Genomic DNA, 20,145 nt, shown 5'->3' with positions numbered 1-20,145 from the left:
CCAGTGCTGGTCGGTCTGACCCTATGTTCCGCATGTCGGCTGTCTTCAATACTGTCTCGGATTGCTTCGACTTCGACATCTCGACTCAGTGCTTCAAGGAACGTCTCCGGCTTTTGCCGTGGCCGCAGTGTATTGCGATGCAAATCTTGTTTTTGTTATGTATTTTTTTTAATGAACTGTTACATCTTAATTAGGCCATACGGCCCGTTGATGATTAAAAAAATAATAATAATAATAATAAAACTCCTCCTCATTCTCGTCTGGCTCTAAACCAAGTCGTAGGCGCATATTCTAACTATCGAGGTTGCTATGATCTACAACACACGCTCTAAAATTCATTATTTCAGGTATGGACTTCTCACATGCCTTACAAACATATCTTTACCATGACATCCAACCCAGATTCGAGACACTGATGACATTGTCCGATCTTTGGAATGTACAGAAGAGCATGACTCGCCTTTTCGTAACTCGCTTTTTCAAGTTCGCCTTTTCTAAGCATCAGTCTCTCCTCTTTCTGCTGTACATTCCGATATTCAAGATCCATTGGCATCAAGAAACACTTTGCAATTGAGCAATATCGGGCATTCTTTCAGGTGGAGACATTCATCATTCTGGTCTTCAGCGAATATAATCTGTTTGAAATTGTTGCTAATGCAATAATCTTCTGATCCTTTACGATTCGACAACCGCTCATGTCAAAAAGGATCACAGCACCTTTCGCCGCCAGCTTTTTCACGGACACTAAGTTTGTCTCTAACTTCGAGACGAACAAAACATCGTTAAGAGTCACTCTCGATGTTTTACCCTGCGGAGACAGCGTGGTTATTCGACACGAACCGATTCCTTCAACCATCGCCGTTGTGCCATCGGCCAAAATTACGTCCTGTTGATAACGCTCGTCCATCTCCTTTAAACATGATCGATCGATACACATATGCGACGTTGCTCTTGAATCAACGATCCACAAATTGGCTGTAAATCCACGCATCGTGAACAAATATTACTGCTCCAGAGTTTCTTCATCAGTTGTTTGCACACATAACTGGCTCCGTTTCATACCATAAGACGAGCAGGCATCGACACATGAGGTACCATGTTCTGGCTATCCATCCAACTCCTAGGGCTACGCGAACGACATTTACACTATTGTGATCAATAAGAGAACGGCTGCAGAAACGGATGCTGGACTTAAGTCAGAAGCTCCGCGGGTAGGACTCCAAATCAACGCGTCAAAGACAAAATACACGCAGGAAAAAGGGTCTAGCGATATCACCCCAGATACCGTTCCCTGGATGACCATAGATGATGACATACTGAAGGAGTTGAGTTCCTTCGTATACCTTGGATCGCAAGTCACAGGTGACTCTGACACATCCTTGGAAATTCGAGGGGACATCTTCGCTGGAAATCGCACCTTCTGTAGTCTACGTAAGTAGCTGGGATCTGGTCGAGTCTACAGGTGAACAAAACTGACGCTCTTCCGAACTCTAATAAGGCTCATTGTGCTATACGGACATTAGACATGGACCTTACTGGAAGGTGAATTACGCACATTTAGTGGTTTTGAACGCAAGGTGCTACATACGATCTTCGGTGGAGTACGGGACGCGAACGGCGCCTGGAGAACATGGTTGAATGATGAGCAGTACGAGCTACTAGGTGATCCCCCGATTGGAATCCTGGTGAAAATCGGGAGACTGAGATGGCTGGGGTATATAGCGAGAAGGCCTGTTAGCTATCCAGCCAGGGAGGTCTTCGAAAGGGGTAATCGAAAGGGACCTAACAGGCACGCTGAGGAGAAGGGCGCAGCGAGTACCGTGGCTTGACCAGGTCGAGGCAGATTTGCGGAAGACTGGTATCTCGAGAACAGGACTAGGCGTGATGGTGCAAAATTCAATTCACGGCACGAGTAGACCGACGGCTCTAGTCTAGACCTAGGATATCCTCTCAACAATCCTGCTATTTGTATGGGAATTAGAAAATCATTATTAAGTTATGTTTATTGTAACATCTGAATGATTTTTAAGTCTTAAAACCTATTCTCATACCACCATAAGGTGTGTGCAAAGATTCATTGAAAATAATCCAGCCGTTTCAGATGTTGCTGGTAACAAACACCGTGATACGAGATGTATGTATATATCTCCGATTATATATCAAAAAATCAATATAAATATAATAACATAGAGAGGGGTAAATATAACTACAAAATAAACATAGTAAAAACACATAATATTTATTTATACTACATATTTAAGTTTTTATTTTCTCGCATTCATTGAAATTATTTGACAATACAAATAGATTAAAAAACCTTATGTACAAATCGAGGATTCTAATGTGTCTTAAAACAAACTGTAGGATGCGAAAAATGCGAAAAAATCTGTACGCCATAAACCACCATCTGTCCATCACCATCACCATACGCCATAAACCACCACGCCATCTGTACGCCATAAATTGTGAACACCTCATTCTGCTGGAGATTGTCTTTATTATGGACAAACTTTAATTCAGAATTATCATAAAAAGTACTAAATAATCTGAAAAAACGATCTCAACCCAACAAAAATACATTACATCTTAAAGTAATTAAATACATCACAACAAAAACAAATTGTAAACTAAAAAAACGTAGCATGAAAAATAAAATTCACAGAATACAATATCTCAAAAAGTAAAAAAAGTACTACAAAAAAAACACAAAAACAAGCACACATAAATCAAAAACGTAATATTATAACGTAATAGCAATTGAAAGGACAAATCGTCGCAAGATATCAAACCGAACAAGCTTACATAAAATCATATACAAACAAACAGAAATATATAAACGAAACGAAAATAAATTCCCGGAAGAACAATCTACTAAAAAAAGAGCAAACAAAACTTGGACAGAACTACCAACGACACAATATAAACAGATTCAAACAGAACAAACAGGACCCAAAAAGGACAAATAAATGACATTCCACTCCTAAACCTCAGATTCAGATGAAGAAGAAATAAAAATGTGTTCATGTTTTGACATCCAACTGTATTTGTTTCTTCTTTTTTTCAATCAACCTACATATTGAAGTTCGAATATGTCAGGATATAAAAATCATTCCGTTAGTTACAAAACATATAAGCTGTATTAAACACCAGATTGGCTGCGAATGAAGTTGCGAACACTAGGAGCCGTTATTTTAATATACCCTGAGTCCCGAGAGGTATCACATCTAAGGCTGCTTAAGAATGCGATCCCAGTGAATTTGCCACGGCACACAAGAGCATTACCACAATCACCAATACATAAGTCCGCTCCTCTGTCGCCCTTAGCACAGACCATGCTGGAAGAAAGACACCAATAAACAATTTCAGTCGATGTTTGTTGAAAAATTCAATGAATTCATAGAAATTAAGCTTACTTTGAAGTAATCACTACTGGTGATGGTAACTGCAACCAAGCTCTAGCACAAGTAGCCTCGGACGAGATAACCATGTCAGCAGCACGTAATGTGGTCGCAGGCGCAGGGATATAATAATTGGTAGAGCCCCATCCAAACACAGAGCATTTAGTACCAGTTTCTACAACAGATGATGCAAGTGGTATTGGCGCAATATTTCGCTTTGCTCTGAAGGCATTCGTTGGCACAGTCAGAACGGCAATATTGAAATCAGACACGCGTACAATCGGATTATAGTTTGGATGAACAGCGATCCTGAGCACTGAAAATGATACGCCTCCGGAAGTTGGAGATGTACTGCCTCCGTAGAGAGTCATCTGAAACAATGGTTGGTTAGTAACCGATGAATTTGTTCAATAACAAGAAAATATATGCGTTGCAACTTACCCTCTGGGGACTGTTGCGATATGGATAAATACTTGCAGCAGCAGTCAGCGCATGAGATAATGAAATGACAGTAGCACCACAATCGAATTTACCATCGCGGCGTAAACTTAATACAAAAGGATATTTTGCAATTTCTACTGAAAACCCGTTGATAATTCGTCCAGATTGTGCTGCTGCTTCTGCTTTGGTTACGTTTTTATCTTTAACGAGAACTGCTGCTTCGGCTGAAGCCCTTTGATTTTCATTTGCTTCAACTGCGTTGCTCCAGAATATCCCTAAAAATACTAAACAAATCACTTGCTTCATCGTTCTTTTTGCGCAACTGTGGCTGAAGTGAAATACGTCCCAATATTTAAACCGCGAATCCTATCGATGTCTGTAGCAAGTATCTGTTTGCAATTATATGAGAGTATTCTAGCAGCTTCACGTACACAGTTTATAAATCTGTTCAAATAATAACGATTCCGATTGTACGTCAAACGGCCCATTTTTACTGCAAAACACTTGTTCAATGGAACTTGATTTTGCAAAAATACTTGCGCAAACCAGTGGCAGGAGGTTATCCAAGAACTACGTAACGCAAAAAAGATTATTTTAAAAACCTTCTCGCATTATTACAAAACTCTTTCTAATCCTTTGTTCTGTGCTCCAAAGATGCGGTTTTATCGGAAGGCATGTCAAAATTTTATACAGGATTAGACAAATACCGTCGGATGTGCGATTCACCCGTCGCTCTGCCACCAATCCAACACGACATCGAACATGAAAGATGTATGGAATTTGACAGGTTCAGTTTGACTACCAACAAATTGAACATGTCAATTTCCATACATTTCTTATATCCGATGTTTTATCCGATTGGCGCCAGAGTACCGAGCTAAGACCGTGTCTGTACTCTATCGGATACGATTTTATCGAAAGGTCTGTCAAAATGTTATATCAAATTTGACAGATAACGTCGGACGTGCGATTTGGTCGTACGACAGAATAAAAAAAAAGATTTCGTCGTTTGAACTATCATCAGCGTTAGGACGTGAATCAACTCGATCCTTTTATTTTGTATTGTGTCTTAGTATGTATGTGCCTTAGTATGTGCCGAGCGCCAAGCAGAGTGTGTACGAAGGCCGATCAAGCAGGAGCTTTTGGCAGTGGCGCTCGGTGCGGCTCGTGCCCGGCCCGCACAATATACGTTTAAAAGTAAATAGTAAACAGAACTCCGTATGCTGAAATTCAAGCTTCAGTCAATTTGCATTTCCTGGGTGTTCCTACAGGGTTTTCCGATAGAACTCAAGACCGCGGGGCTCTTTGATGAATCGACCCGAGTCAATCGCAAAACTTCAAAACGATACGTAAAAACGTTGACGATACCGAGATCTGCGGATTTATATCCCACTTTTTCGGGCACATTATAACCTTCTAGGTATATTTTGGTGACAAAAAGGATTTTTAATCTCAAATTTTGGGCGTCCAGTGTTTGGGTTTGTAATGGCTTCATCAGAACAATCCCAAAATGTGCTATAACGTCTACACTGGCTAACCCACACCTTTTCATTGCATAAATCAAGCCCATCACCATACGGTGTCTGTGGTGTTGACATCACCGTCCGCCACATTAGTTTAAATGGGTATATATAACCCAGATGTTTTTTATCCTGCTCATGTATGCATCCAAAGTCAATTGAAGCTGCAAGTTTGTTTGCAGCTCAAAGACGATGATGTCCCGTGTCTGATGAACCCTGAAAATCAGTACCCTCCCCCTCCTCCCCCCTCTTCCACACAAGGAATGTTGGTGCTTGGATTGGATAGGAGAGAACCTTGGATTGCAGATAAACTATGCAAAAACCAAACTGATGGTGGCAACCTCAGCGACCATACCAATAAGTAATCCAAACTTACATAGGCATGACGTACAGATAGGTGAACGCACTTTTGAAGTCATCCCACATTTCACCTATCTTGGGTCAAAGATCAGCAACAATAATAGCATGATGGCTGTGTTGCGTGCAAGGATGCTGGCTGCCAACCGGTCATTCTGAAGCATGAAAAATCAGTTCACCTCTAAGAACCTGTCGCGACGGACGACGCCTCTGAGACATGGACACTGTTCAAATCTGACGAAACCCTCTTAGCCACGTTCGAGAGGAAGATGCTCTGACGGATACTTGGCCCCGTATGTGTGGAAGGGAGGAGCCGTTATAATGACGAGCTATACGAGATGTAGGGTATACGAGATGTACGAGAGCTAAGGTGTGGTAGGCCCAAATTGAGGTGGCAAGATAGCGTGGAGGCGTCCGCCATCAAGGCCGGGATAACGGACTGGCAGACTAAGGCTCAAGACCGTGAGCGGTTTCGAACACTCCTGAGGCAGACCAAGACCGCAAAGCGGTTGTAGCGCCGAATAAGTAAGTAAGTAAGTATTTTGAGATCCACTTTTTTTAATAACATAAAGTTATATAACGCGTGTAATTATAGATGTAGATTTGCTCAACAATCAGATGCCATCGCCTTACAAAAGCTTTTTTTTCAAAAACGCTGGTTTGCATAAAAATGGTACACTATTACCACGTAGGTACGTAAAATGTTCTTACTTCTGAGCAGAAAATAAGATATAGATGTAACAGAAGCATAGCTTTTCGCTTCGAATGTTTTTAAAATGAAGGAAAGAAGTTTATGCGTTGCGTAATTAATGGATAACCTCTTTTCAGTGTTTTGTGAAAATATTTTGCGAAGACCAGTAACATTGCACAAGTGTTGCGCGTGCAGTAAAACGGGCCTTTTCACGTACTACCGCAGAAAGCGTCATTTTTATTTGAACAGATACTTGATACAGATATCAGTGACATTCGGGGTTTAAATACAGGAACGTATTTCACTTAAACCACAGTTGCGCAAAACGAACGATGAAACAAGAAATCGGTTTAGTCATTTTGTGTCTATTCTACAGCAATGTAGTGTCAGCAAATGGAAACGAAAAGGCAACAGCCGAAGCAGCAGTAGGGGAAAGCGGGGCAAAATGGGCATGTTAAGCAGTTTACTGAATATTCCTTTGAATATTCCACAAAACACAATTTTTCTTTCATTAATGTATGCCTCAACCATTTATCTATGGATTAAAATTGCCACATAGAATAAAAACAACTTAAAAACATGAAAATAATGTAAAATAAAAGTTGATGTTTTACGAGAAGCTATTTTGACACGCGGGGTAAAATGGGCATAGCCCTGGGGCAAAATGGGCATATGTAAACAAACTGTGAAACGTCAAAACACTGGGGCAATTTGGGCCACAACAACTGCGCTTAGGTAATGGTCTATGCTTTTGCGCACGTTTCGTGAAATGTATTTTTCGTTCTATCTTTTGATTTGCTGGTCAGAAAAGCCCTTAAAATTCTTCCAAAAATGTGTTATCAAGATTAAAACAGTTTTTAAACGTTTAAATCTACAAAATCGAATCTTATGAAGCTGTGTCTGTTATCATTTTGAGGCGACAAATACAACACCATAGCCTCACCAAGCGCCGTATGTCAAAAGCATCTGGCCATTTTGCCCCAAGCGTGACTGCCCATTTTGCCCCACGTGAAGTATTTTTGTATTTTTTGTTATATTAATAAAAATACGCATTCAATCGCCTTGCTTTCTTCAGACAAATTGTAAAGAAATATCATATCTTTAAAAATATATCAAGAAAAACGTCAACGCATCCCTGTGACACTAGTTTAAGCTTATTTTCGAAGTGGCAAAAATTACATCAATATGCTACTAGACCTTATTTTGCATTTTTATTAGTTATTTGTTATGTAAGGGTTATGAAAACTACATGGTGTTCATAGAACACTCTAATGAATACATTTTGAGCATTGGAAATTATCTTTGTAGTCAAAAAATGCTTAAATAGAGGGTGCCCATTTTGCCCCGCATGCCCATTTTGCCCCGCTTTCCCTTACTCGTTAAAGCTGAAAACGTAACCGAAGCAGAAGCAGCAGCACAATCTGGACGAATTATCAACGGATTTGCATCCGATATTGCAAACTATCCATTTGCAATAAGTGTTCGCCGCGATGGCCAATTCTATTGCGGTGGTACTGTCATCTCAGCTTCTTATGCGCTGACTGCTGCTACTCCTGTTTATCCATATCGCAATAGTGTCCAACGGGTAAGTTGTAATCCATTTATTTTTTTCTCGCTCAACATATTTATCGGGAAACCCAACATTGTATCAGATTACTCTCTACGGGGGTAGTACATCGGCAAATTCTGGAGGCGTATTATTCAAAGTGCTCATGATCGCAGTACATCTCCTTTTTAATCCGAATGATCGCGTGTCGGATTACAATATTGCCATTCTGACTGTGCCAGCGAATGCCTTTGGAGGAAGACGAAACATTGCTCCAATACCGCTTGCATCAGCTGAAGTAGCAATTGGCACTAAATGTACTGTGTTCGGATGGGGTAGAACAAATGCCAATCTCCCAGGGCCTGCCAACGCATTACGTTCTGCTGACATGGTCATCTCATCGGGTGCTACCTGTGCTAGAGCTTGGGGTCCATTATCAGTTCAATTAACTTCAAAGTAAGTGGTCATTATGCATTAATTATGTGAGTCGACATCAGACCACCAATTAATTGAAATTGTTGATTGGTTTCTTTCTTTCAGCATGATCTGTGCTAAAGGTGTCAGAGGAGCGGACTTATGTATTGGCGATTATGGAAATGCGCTGGTGTGCCGTGGTAAACTCAATGGGATCGCATTCTTAGCCAGCCCTGGATGTGATAACACTCGCGACTCAGTTTATATGAGAATAACCGAATATAATATTCGCCGCTTCATTCGCAGCCAAACTGGTGTATGATGCAGGTTATGGTTTGTAACCGAAGCCATGTTTCAAGTTTCTCCTAGAAAATAAAAACGAAATCAATAAAAGGTTCATTCGATTTACGGGGTCCATGGTAATATATATCAACACCACTTTTCAGCACGTTAAGTACTCAGACAACATGATTGAGGGAGATTGATTGGTAAACCGAGTGATTGTTCCTTTCCCGTGCTCCTGTTTTTTTATCCTGTTCTGCCGTGATGATCATGATTGCTAAATTGGTGCTGCTGGTTTTCTGTACTGGTTCGTGCGTGCTCTGGAGTGACAATAAGTTGCACTGGATTTCTTGCCCGTTATTTCGACGATTTGCCGAGTTAGTGTTTGGCTGTGTTCCTGCTGTTATCAAAGTAAAAGCATAAAATATTTGGTCGCGTTAACATACTAAAAAATTAGATCAACTTTTTAGTCTGAAATCGTTTCGTGGATCGGAATCGAAGTCGCGCGTGAGTTTCTATTCGCGTGAAGCAGCGGTCGGCAAACTTTTTAGGCAAAGGGTCAGCAACAAAGTGGAATCGTCATTCTCGTTAAACCAACAGGGGTTTTTAAATATTTGTTTTTGCTTTCAAATGCGATCGAAAATATCCCTAAAATAGATAAAAACGAAACCAACTGATTTGTGCGAAATTAAGGAGAACGAATAGCAGTAAAAATATTATAGCGAAAAAATGTATGGAGCTATTTCAGTATATCTATATCTTTGTATTTGTGTATCTTATTTATATAAATTTCGGATACGACTTCCTTCATTCTGAAAGTCTTATTGACGTATTGAAACAATGTTAAAATTACATAATGGTTGCATTAAAAAAAATGCACTGACAAAACGATAATCGCACTTTGAATAGTAGTATGTCATGCCAGCATACAAAATTTGACACCTATATCGAACTCTAACCATGATGACCAAAAAATGAAGCAACTACGTTTAGAAGCGTGCGCGATAAAAGAATGGCACCCCGCAGCGTCTTAAATGGACTCCTTGCAGAATTTTTTTGGACCTCGTATAAAGCCAAAACATTTGTGCTATGTATCTTTCCAACCATATTTCATAGTTGTAGTTCCACTATTATCCCTTAACAGCATGGGTTTATGACTGGTAGGTCTACTTCAACTAATCTCATGTCTTTTGTTTCCAATATTTTTAGATCTTTTGAGGCCGGTACTCAACATGATGCAATATACACTGACTTTCATGCTGCTTTTCATAGTTTACCTCACTCTTTATTATTAGCTAAATTATCTAAACTTGGTTTTGGTGATGGCATTATTAGCTGGCTGTCCGCATACTTAAGTAATCGATCTAGCAGGGTTAAAACCGGGTCGTACTTATCTGAGGAATTTTTTTTTTTAATCTGAGGAGGTGGGACCCTCAGGGTTGTGTGCTAAGTCCACTTCTGTTTTTTTTTGTTCATCAATGATGTTTGTAATGTTTTGCCTCCTGATGGTCATCTCCTTTATGCGGATGATATCAAAATATTTTTACCTGTAACTTCTTCTTCTGATTGTTTGAGACTTCAGCATTACCTTAAAGCATTTGTTCATTGGTGTTCATCCAATTTACTTCACCTGTGCCCTGAAAAATGTTCTGTTATTTCTTTCTCTCACTCTCTTTCTCCTATTTTATTCAACTATACTCTTTGTAACTCGTCCCTCTCTCGTGTTATGTCCATCCGTGACCTTGGTATTATACTTGACAGTCGTCTTAACTTCAAACTGCAGCTTGATGAGGTTCTACTAAAAGCTAATCGAACCCTTGGGTTTATTTTACGTTTTACCTCTATTTTTAGAGATTAAAGCTTCCTAAGAAACCTTTATTGTGCTCTGGTAAGGCCTATTCACTCAAAATTTGGGGTCTCATTGTTTGCGTGGACTGTATTTCGACAGCGTCACTCAAATCACTCAAAAAATACACTCATTTTGCCGGACAGGAATCGCACCAACAATGAAATAGTACATGGGAAACGTACGCAGCCAGTCCCAGTCCGCAAAAAGGGGAAGTTTTGAATGGGATCCACTCGTACAGTTGTTTACCCACTTACGTACCCAATTGCAGAAGAAGTGTAAATGTGGTTTCACGCACACATAAACACTTATCACCCGAACGATCGCGTTCACACATACAATAATGCTCTGATTTCTTCTGCACCTCACGCATACAAATGTGTTTGCTCCGATTCGGATTGCTTATAGAAATGATGAGGCACACATGTTTACTTTTGCTGTATGCACACATTCGCATGCGGTTTATTCCATACTTTTTCTCTCTGTTCCAACTCGTGGTTTGGCATATTCACACTGTGTAGACGGCAGAACGGTCTCCCTCTTCCAAATTTACCGTTCTTCCTCCTCTCGATCTTTTTTCTTCTTACCGCGTCCGGGGTACCATCAAAGCTGCGCGCTGGCTTTAGTTTTTCCTCCTCTCGTTCTTTCTTTCTCCTACCGCGCCCAGGGGCTGCGCGTGTTTCGACAGGTTATTAGCGCAATCCATTGTGTTGTTTTGTGGCTGAGTTGTGCGGAGCGCTGTCAATAAAAATGAACCAATAATTAATGTATGTAATACGTATTACTTTGGATAGTTTTGCGAATATGACGAGAGCAACACTTACCTTAATATTTTAAAACTGGAAAACAATTTCTTTCCGTCACCCACTTTGAAGATTGTTGATGATGCCAACAGGTAATGTTGATGAATGGCGCATGCACCTGTAACTTAGAAGACGATAAGCATTAGTTGAATTAGTACATTGAAGCACATATGAGATCAAGAAACTTACCTCGACAAGTTAGCTAGGATAAATCATTCCACAATGGAATAAGAAGCAACACTGCGCAAAACGTAAACAAGGAAAGTAGGGGACACAAGAAATCGCACATCACTCCCGCACATCCTTCCACAACGAAAGTTCTGGACAGACTGAGGATGCCTAACACCCGGATGAGTGCGATAGCAGAAAAAATCATGGTAGATCGAGAAAGATGGGTAGACTCGATATAGCGCAATCCGCTGGTAGATGCATGTGTGTATGACCAACGAAAGACTTCAGACCTCGCTCCTCGCGTTTTTCATCCATCATTTTTCGTTACACGCACACATCTCTACACACGCGGCGGTTTGCCGTCCAAAATCTAGAGAGAGAAGACAGGGCATCTCGCTTTGGCACACAGAAATATATCTGAACAACTTCGGCTCTGCTACTTCCCAAGCGGAAATTTTCTGACGATAACTCATACACTCTCATAATTTGACAAGCAATATATGACTGTATGTGTGGTTCTTCGTTTCGAACCATTTCGCTCTCCAAGCCAAGCGTTGAAGCAGGTTATGTGTATTTCTTTTTGTGTATTATGTTTAGTTTGCATTTAAATCAGTTTTGTTCTTTCGTATCGTATCATTCATATACAGGGTTTCGAATCATATAGCGCGTGGCCACGGAGCTGAAAAAATGTTGAAAAAATTTTCAACTTTGTCAAAATTGCTTGTCAACTGCAAAAAAGAGCTTTTCTCGTGGCCGCACCAAAAACATACACAAGAGCGACAAAAAGCTCCAACATCTGAATATCATCGATATTTTGTTTAAGAAGCACTAACTAGGTACATAAATCAATTAGAATCATGCATTTTAGCATTATTATCATAACAATGGGTCACAACTGCGCCAAATAGCTGTTTGTTTACGCTTTTTCACGAACGTCAAATTTTGTCAACTTTTGTCAACTTTTGTCAACTTTTTTTCCTGGCTGCTCCAGGTCACAAAATTTTGACAAAAGCTCAAAAAAGTGACAAAAGCTCACATTTTGAAAAATTTGTCAGCATTTTGTCACTCCCGTGGCCTTTCGCTTATATAAGGGAATAGTTCAACCACTTAGGGGAATGTTGCAAATCGCTAGGGGAATCTTGCATGCAAGCTGTGGATGTTTGCAATCACTTAGGGGAGTTGTGCAATCGATTAGGGGAATGTTGCAAGCGTACTGTGGAGCTGTCATCAGACTGTGGGTGCCGCTGTAAATACCTTAAAATATTTTCGTCAATCTTACTAACTTATCATGTTTAATTATGGCTCCGCAGCAGGATTTATTTAGTTTATCATGTGTACAGCAGAATCCCACACGAAAACAACTCCAAACGATGTTTTTAAAAAAACATCATCAGTATCAATTCGTAGCTTTTTACACCGGCACCCACAGTCTGATGACAGCTCCACAGTACGCTTGCAACATTCCTCTAATCGATTGCACAACTCCCCTAAGTGATTGCAAACATCCACAGCTTGCTTGCAACATTCCCCTACCGATTTGCAACATTCCCCTAAGTGGTTGAACTTTTGCGATGGCGTCCGTGATCTGTAAGAAATGTGAAGGTGCTATTAGCAACGATCCAATTCCGTGCTTCGGTCTGTGTGAACACTATTACCACGATAAGTGCATTGGACTTTCAACCCCGCTCCTGCGTGATTTTAAGAAGTCACAAAATTTATTCTGGGCTTGCGCGGATTGTGCTCAGCGTTTGCGGGCCGTTGACACTTTACGCTTCTCGCACGGCCTTTCTCGTGATGCTGCCTACCTGTTGGAATCGTTGCAGTCCGATTTCCGCGATTCCTCACGTTCTGTGCAGGCGGCATCAGCTGGCTTGCGACTTGAACTTTCCTCTTCACTGGATTGTTTTAGAAACGAGATAGCTTTGATGAAACAGGAATCAGCATCGTCAATTCGTTCCGTGAAAGATTTCATCGACTCACTTACTGCTTCTCACTCAATGGAACGCAACTACTCACAGGCTCCACTACTCACAACGCTTGATGAAGTTAAGCATGGCATCAAGGAGCTTGATCTCATGCACCGTGAGCTTCTCACTTCCTTCAACTCACTAATGAACAACTCTCATCTTGCCACGCATACCACTACATCGAGTGCTCACCATTCTGCGATTCCTGCTACGCACTCAACGACCACGATTCCAGTTGCGGCCTCTAAGCTCACCCATCAAGCTGTTGGTGAGAATTCTTCTAAACGTCGATTGTTGGATCGCTCTCCCGACCCATCGCCTACCAATACCGTTACACGCGCTATGCTTTCATCGGGCACAGGGATGTCCTGCAATAATATTACGACCGTTCCTGAACGCCCACCCCGTACTTGGGTCTTTATCTCCCGTATTGCTCCTGATACTCCGATTGAAGCGATCCGCGAAATGGCCTGTTCTAACATAGGGACAGACGACATCTTGGTATATAGCCTTGTACGACGCGACCGGGATCTTTCTACGCTCTCCTACGTATCTTTTAAAATTGGTGTACCGGATTCGCACCGGGCTATTGCTTTGGCTGCTTCAACCTGGCCTCGCGGTATCTCTTTTAAGGAGTTCATCGACCTAAATCCCCGCTCCGTCAATGTTTGGCGACCCACTACTGCAGCATCCCTTGCACCTTCTGCGCCTATTACAGGGTTTACCAGCATAATAAACAACTGTCCACTTGTTTATAACAATAGTCGTTTTGAATAGACACCGCTGTCTACCACTTGCTTACACGTCAGATGGTGTAAGCTACTCTGTCCAATTTAATAACACAATAGTTATTTTCAATCGCACAGCTGTCAGAATCGGAATCTAGGCTATATCTTTATTATGTACATGTACATGTACCCTTATCTTTCTATATAGCGTAGTTTATAATACGCAGGTTAGTTCTTCGAATGAAGCTTTAACACTGCAGGGCCATTAATTAAAGCAATTTGAGCACTCGATCGTGGGCGGTAAACAAAAATTGCAAGTTCGTATAAATATTGCCTAATGTTTACGCTTGCAAATCAAATCAAAAACAAACTGCTACCTTAAAACCACGGCAGTCATTCAACATAGTTAAAAATACTGAAAGCATTACATCAAAAGAACGTGATTATCTTCGGAAATCGAAAGGTAAGTTAGTATTAAATGCGGGAATCGTGATTATCCTTTGGTAACGATTTGAATATGTGTTTTAGGCATGTTAGAACAAGCGATAGTTCCGTGGAGTAATGACGAAGAAGAGCAGCCAACAACTTCCAAACGTAGAGCTACATCGCTGGAAGACCGAAAAAGGGTTGTTGCTGCTTATGAACGGGGCCAAACGGTGCCAAACATATGCGAGATGTTTGGATTGAACCGTTTTACGGTATACAGCATCTTGCGCAAAGTGAGATTAACCGGTGTAGTGGAAGCTAGAAAACGTGGTGGGACTAAACCCAAGAAGCTGTCGAACGATGTAATTGACAGCATTAAACGTTGGATTGACCAGGATTGCACGATATCACTACGGAAAATGCAGCAAAATTGGAGCAGGAACATAACATACAGGCCAGCATAACCACCATAACACGAGCGATAGAAGGATTTCATTATTCTTTCAAACGTGTGAATAGACACCCAGAGAGAAGAAATGCTCCTTCTAACATTGAAGAAAGGCGAAAATATGCCGTGGAGTTTATGTCGCTTCCTCGTGAATATAGCGAGAGAAATATCATCTACATAGATGAAGTAGGCATGAACGTAAGCATGCGTGCAACAATGGGGCGTTCGGCAGTCGGCAAACCTGCAGTGGTAGTAGTACCACAGCTTCGGAGCCGCAATATTTCCATCGTTTGTGCTATGGCTAGACATGGTATTGTGCATTATGTAGCCAAAACAACTGCGATTGAGCGGGTTTCCTTTAAGGATTTTATTTTACAACTGAAAGGCAAATTGGAAGAAGTTGGAATTTTTGAACCGGTATTGGTAATGGATAATGTGGCATTTCATAAATGCAATGAAGTCAAGGAATGCATTACCCAACACATTAACGCTAGATTGCTGTATCTTCCGCCTTACTCTCCATTTCTCAACCCAATTGAGAATATGTTTAGTAAGTGGAAGAACATTGTGCGACGTGCTAATCCGGAAAACGAGAATGATCTGATGACAGCCATTGAAAATGGTGCTTCTCTAATAACATTCCAAGATTGCGAGGGCTACGTCCGCAACATGTGGGAATATATCAATAGAAGTTTAAGTGGAGAACAAATATTAGATTAATTTTAGATTTGTTATGCACATGTTTTTTATGTAACCTCCTACACACCAATATGATTGGGTTATCTGTGAACTACGAAACAATCTGTGAAACTTTTACGTTAACAATTATTATGAATTACTAATGCTACACTATTGTTATGTTCCTATTCGTATTTTGTTATTCTAATTGCGTTACCATTATGTTACCATGAATTTATTTTGAATAAAAAGATGCACAGCATTGCATTAAAAAAAACATGTACCTTAAGCTCATTGACTAGTACACCTCTGCAGCCCTTTCGTTGAAGCAAGTAGCCTAATGAGAAAAGGCAAAGGCAAAGCGCCAGATGACGGCATGGGGCTGATCATTCAGCAGAGAACCGATCGACTGCATGGTGTTAGTGTGTTACTGGTGCACATCAGGATCTTCCAGCACGAACCTACAACGAAAGACGCTTGGGTGAATAACCCGGCAAACAGGTACTTCGTAATCGATGCATTGAGTCTCAATTTATTCTAATTATTGCTGCTTCGCGGAGAAGTGTGCATTTAGCTGGCTTGCTGGAATGCTGGTTGTTGATCGGGGTTCACCATTTCACGCGTGTATAGTTATGCGCGTCATGTTCACGCTCATGTGCGTGAGGAAAATCTATTGTTTCTCACCGGGCCGGAGAAGCTTCAGGCAAACCAATTCAGGTGTGTGTGTGTGTGAGTTACAAGCGACGCTACTCGATCGGAAAGCCATTAGTGAGTATGGGAAAACTAGCGTGCCACCGAGAGAGGAGAGAAATTTCCATCACACCTTCTGCGGGTCTTAATCAATGCATCGATTACGAAGTACCTGTTTGCCGGGTTATTCACACAAGCGTCTTTCGTTGTAGGTTCGTGCTGGAAGATCCTGATGTGCACCAGTAACACACTAACACCATGCAGTCGATCGGTTCTCTGCTGAATGATCAGCCCCATGCCGTCATCTGGCGCTTTGCCTTTGCCTTTTCTCATTAGGCTACTTGCTTCAACGAAAGGGCTGCAGAGGTGTACTAGTCAATGAGCTTAAGGTACATGTTTTTTTTAATGCAATGCTGTGCATCTTTTTATTCAAAATAAATTCATGGTAACATAATGGTAACGCAATTAGAATAACAAAATACGAATAGGAACATAACAATAGTGTAGCATTAGTAATTCATAATAATTGTTAACGTAAAAGTTTCACAGATTGTTTCGTAGTTCACAGATAACCCAATCATATTGGTGTGTAGGAGGTTACATAAAAAACATGTGCATAACAAATCTAAAATTAATCTAATATTTGTTCTCCACTTAAACTTCTATTGATATATTCCCACATGTTGCGGACGTAGCCCTCGCAATCTTGGAATGTTATTAGAGAAGCACCATTTTCAATGGCTGTCATCAGATCATTCTCGTTTTCCGGATTAGCACGTCGCACAATGTTCTTCCGCTTACTAAACATATTCTCAATTGGGTTGAGAAATGGAGAGTAAGGCGGAAGATACAGCAATCTAGCGTTAATGTGTTGGGTAATGCATTCCTTGACTTCATTGCATTTATGAAATGCCACATTATCCATTACCAATACCGGTTCAAAAATTCCAACTTCTTCCAATTTGCCTTTCAGTTGTAAAATAAAATCCTTAAAGGAAACCCGCTCAATCGCAGTTGTTTTGGCTACATAATGCACAATACCATGTCTAGCCATAGCACAAACGATGGAAATATTGCGGCTCCGAAGCTGTGGTACTACTACCACTGCAGGTTTGCCGACTGCCGAACGCCCCATTGTTGCACGCATGCTTACGTTCATGCCTACTTCATCTATGTAGATGATATTTCTCTCGCTATATTCACGAGGAAGCGACATAAACTCCACGGCATATTTTCGCCTTTCTTCAATGTTAGAAGGAGCATTTCTTCTCTCTGGGTGTCTATTCACACGTTTGAAAGAATAATGAAATCCTTCTATCGCTCGTGTTATGGTGGTTATGCTGGCCTGTATGTTATGTTCCTGCTCCAATTTTTGCTGCATTTTCCGTAGTGATATCGTGCAATCCTGGTCAATCCAACGTTTAATGCTGTCAATTACATCGTTCGACAGCTTCTTGGGTTTAGTCCCACCACGTTTTCTAGCTTCCACTACACCGGTTAATCTCACTTTGCGCAAGATGCTGTATACCGTAAAACGGTTCAATCCAAACATCTCGCATATGTTTGGCACCGTTTGGCCCCGTTCATAAGCAGCAACAACCCTTTTTCGGTCTTCCAGCGATGTAGCTCTACGTTTGGAAGTTGTTGGCTGCTCTTCTTCGTCATTACTCCACGGAACTATCGCTTGTTCTAACATGCCTAAAACACATATTCAAATCGTTACCAAAGGATAATCACGATTCCCGCATTTAATACTAACTTACCTTTCGATTTCCGAAGATAATCACGTTTTTTTGATGTAATGCTTTCAGTATTTTTAACTATGTTGAATGACTGCCGTGGTTTTAAGGTAGCAGTTTGTTTTTGATTTGATTTGCAAGCGTAAACATTAGGCAATATTTATACGAACTTGCAATTTTTGTTTACCGCCCACGATCGAGTGCTCAAATTGCTTTAATTAATGGCCCTGCAGTGTTAAAGCTTCATTCGAAGAACTAACCTGCGTATTATAAACTACGCTATATAGAAAGATAAGGGTACATGTACATGTACATAATAAAGATATAGCCTAGATTCCGATTCTGACAGCTGTGCGATTGAAAATAACTATTGTGTTATTAAATTGGACAGAGTAGCTTACACCATCTGACGTGTGAGCAAGTGGTAGACAGCGGTGTCTATTCAAAACGACTATTGTTATAAACAAGTGGACAGTTGTTTATTATGCTGGTAAACCCTGTAATCGTGAATCGGATCATCCTTCCTCGCCACCTTCTATCAACCACACGACACAACTGCGAAACGCTGATTTCACTATTTCGCCAGATCATGGCCCTATGAGCTTGCCTTATACGCAGTACTTTCAGCAAGCGTAAACCGGCTGATCCGGCTGAAGATTCTCATGAACTACCGACTTTACCCGAATTGATGGAAGCTAACCCTGCATCTAATACACATAATCCGTCCGACTCTCTTTCGCCGTTAATAACTTGCAGCGAGAGCACTCCCGGCGCATCTCGCTCTCTCATCCCTTCGATCGATCAACTAAACATCTACTATCAAAAAGTATGAGGAGTGCGCACAAAACTAGACGAGTTACGCCTCTCTGTCTATCTGAGCTTGATATGGATGTGTTTGCATCGTGCGTTAATCACTTCATTCCTACTGGTGTATCTCGTGAAAATGTTTCTCTGCTTGATGGAATGTCGGTAAACAGTTTGCCGCATTTATCTGGCATAAAAAATATACGCGGAAGTCAATTGGACCTTCTATTTGCCAATGCTGCCAATGCTATGCCTTCTTGGAGCGCTGCTCCCCCGTCATAGCTTCACCTGTTCCACTCGTCGCGCTAGACAATCATCATCCTGCTCATGAGACAAGTGTGCTCCTTACGCACTCTCGCCCTGCATCCTCTCAACGAATACCTACGGCTCGTATGTTCAATTTTAGGAAACTGGACTACCAAAAGCTTCATCATATTTTAGCCGGTACCGATTGGTGCTATACTGATGATGACATAAATCAAGCTGTAGCAGCGTTTACTAATGTAATCACTTCCGCCTTCCCTTCCTGCTGTCCTCTCCTATCCTGTCTACCGATCCCGTCTTCGCTCCTTTTCCGTACCATAAACTCCTTCCTACTCCTTCGTGAATAATTGTATACTATAGTCAGTAAGTACTATTGCTGTAACCCAACGTGGCCGAGCAATTAATAAAATAAAAATAAATAAATAAATAAATAAACTATTCTCTTATATGATTCGAAGCCCTGTAAACACCAACAATGTAAAAACTATTTAACCTCAAAATGTCTAACGCTAGACGTGCGATGAAGATAGCAAATATGCCATTGCACGCGGTTGTGGTTATGTGCCGAAAAAAGTCTGAATCTCGTACACTGGGCCTGATCGGGAACGAAAGTCGATAACGGAGTGGATAATTTAGTCGATCGGTTAGCAATATTCCAATGTTATCCAATTGCGTTTTCTCAATCAGAATCTTCGCTAACCGATCGGTTTGGCAGTGGAGTGGAATGGTGTTTGCCGTCATAGCAACGTGGTTAAAAAGTCGAGCAGTGGGATATGCAGTTGAAAACTCCATACAAAAAAAACCATTTCAGTCGGATAGCCATATCTACTGCTCCACCCCAATTGATATAACAGTGGAAAACTAAATAATATCAAAAACCTATAAATGTCTAAAAGCTCGGTAAAAAGATGTTTTAATCGCTGTTTGAGTTA

At 41.0% G+C, this 20,145-nt stretch overlaps 1 protein-coding gene across 1 annotated transcript; it reads left to right on the top strand.

Annotated features, from left to right (window-relative positions):
• Positions 1 to 6,684: 6,684 nt before the first annotated feature.
• On the top strand, positions 6,685 to 9,246 carry LOC125907245 (trypsin 3A1-like). The gene is made up of 3 exons (XM_049608396.1): positions 6,685 to 7,992; positions 8,060 to 8,409; positions 8,494 to 9,246. The coding sequence occupies exons 1-3, from the start codon at positions 7,756 to 7,758 to the stop codon at positions 8,687 to 8,689; spliced, it is 783 nt and encodes a 260-aa protein (XP_049464353.1). The 5' UTR covers positions 6,685 to 7,755; the 3' UTR covers positions 8,690 to 9,246.
• Positions 9,247 to 20,145: the final 10,899 nt, after the last annotated feature.

The sequence above is a fragment of the Anopheles coluzzii genome, chromosome 3 (genome assembly GCF_943734685.1).
Source record: "Anopheles coluzzii chromosome 3, AcolN3, whole genome shotgun sequence".
Taxonomy (NCBI): Eukaryota; Metazoa; Arthropoda; class Insecta; order Diptera; family Culicidae; genus Anopheles; species Anopheles coluzzii.
Note: the sequence above shows the minus strand (reverse complement) of the source record. Positions and strands in the feature narration are given on the sequence as shown.

Bases quoted from the DNA above. Each gene is read 5' to 3' on its own strand.
- LOC125907245 (XM_049608396.1), top strand. From the start codon at position 7,756: ATGCCCATTTTGCCCCGCTTTCCCTTACTCGTTAAAGCTGAAAACGTA. The intron at 7,993-8,059 runs GTAAGTTGTAAT...ACATTGTATCAG, and splicing joins ATCGCAATAGTGTCCAACGG to ATTACTCTCTACGGGGGTAG. The intron at 8,410-8,493 runs GTAAGTGGTCAT...TCTTTCTTTCAG, and splicing joins TCAGTTCAATTAACTTCAAA to CATGATCTGTGCTAAAGGTG.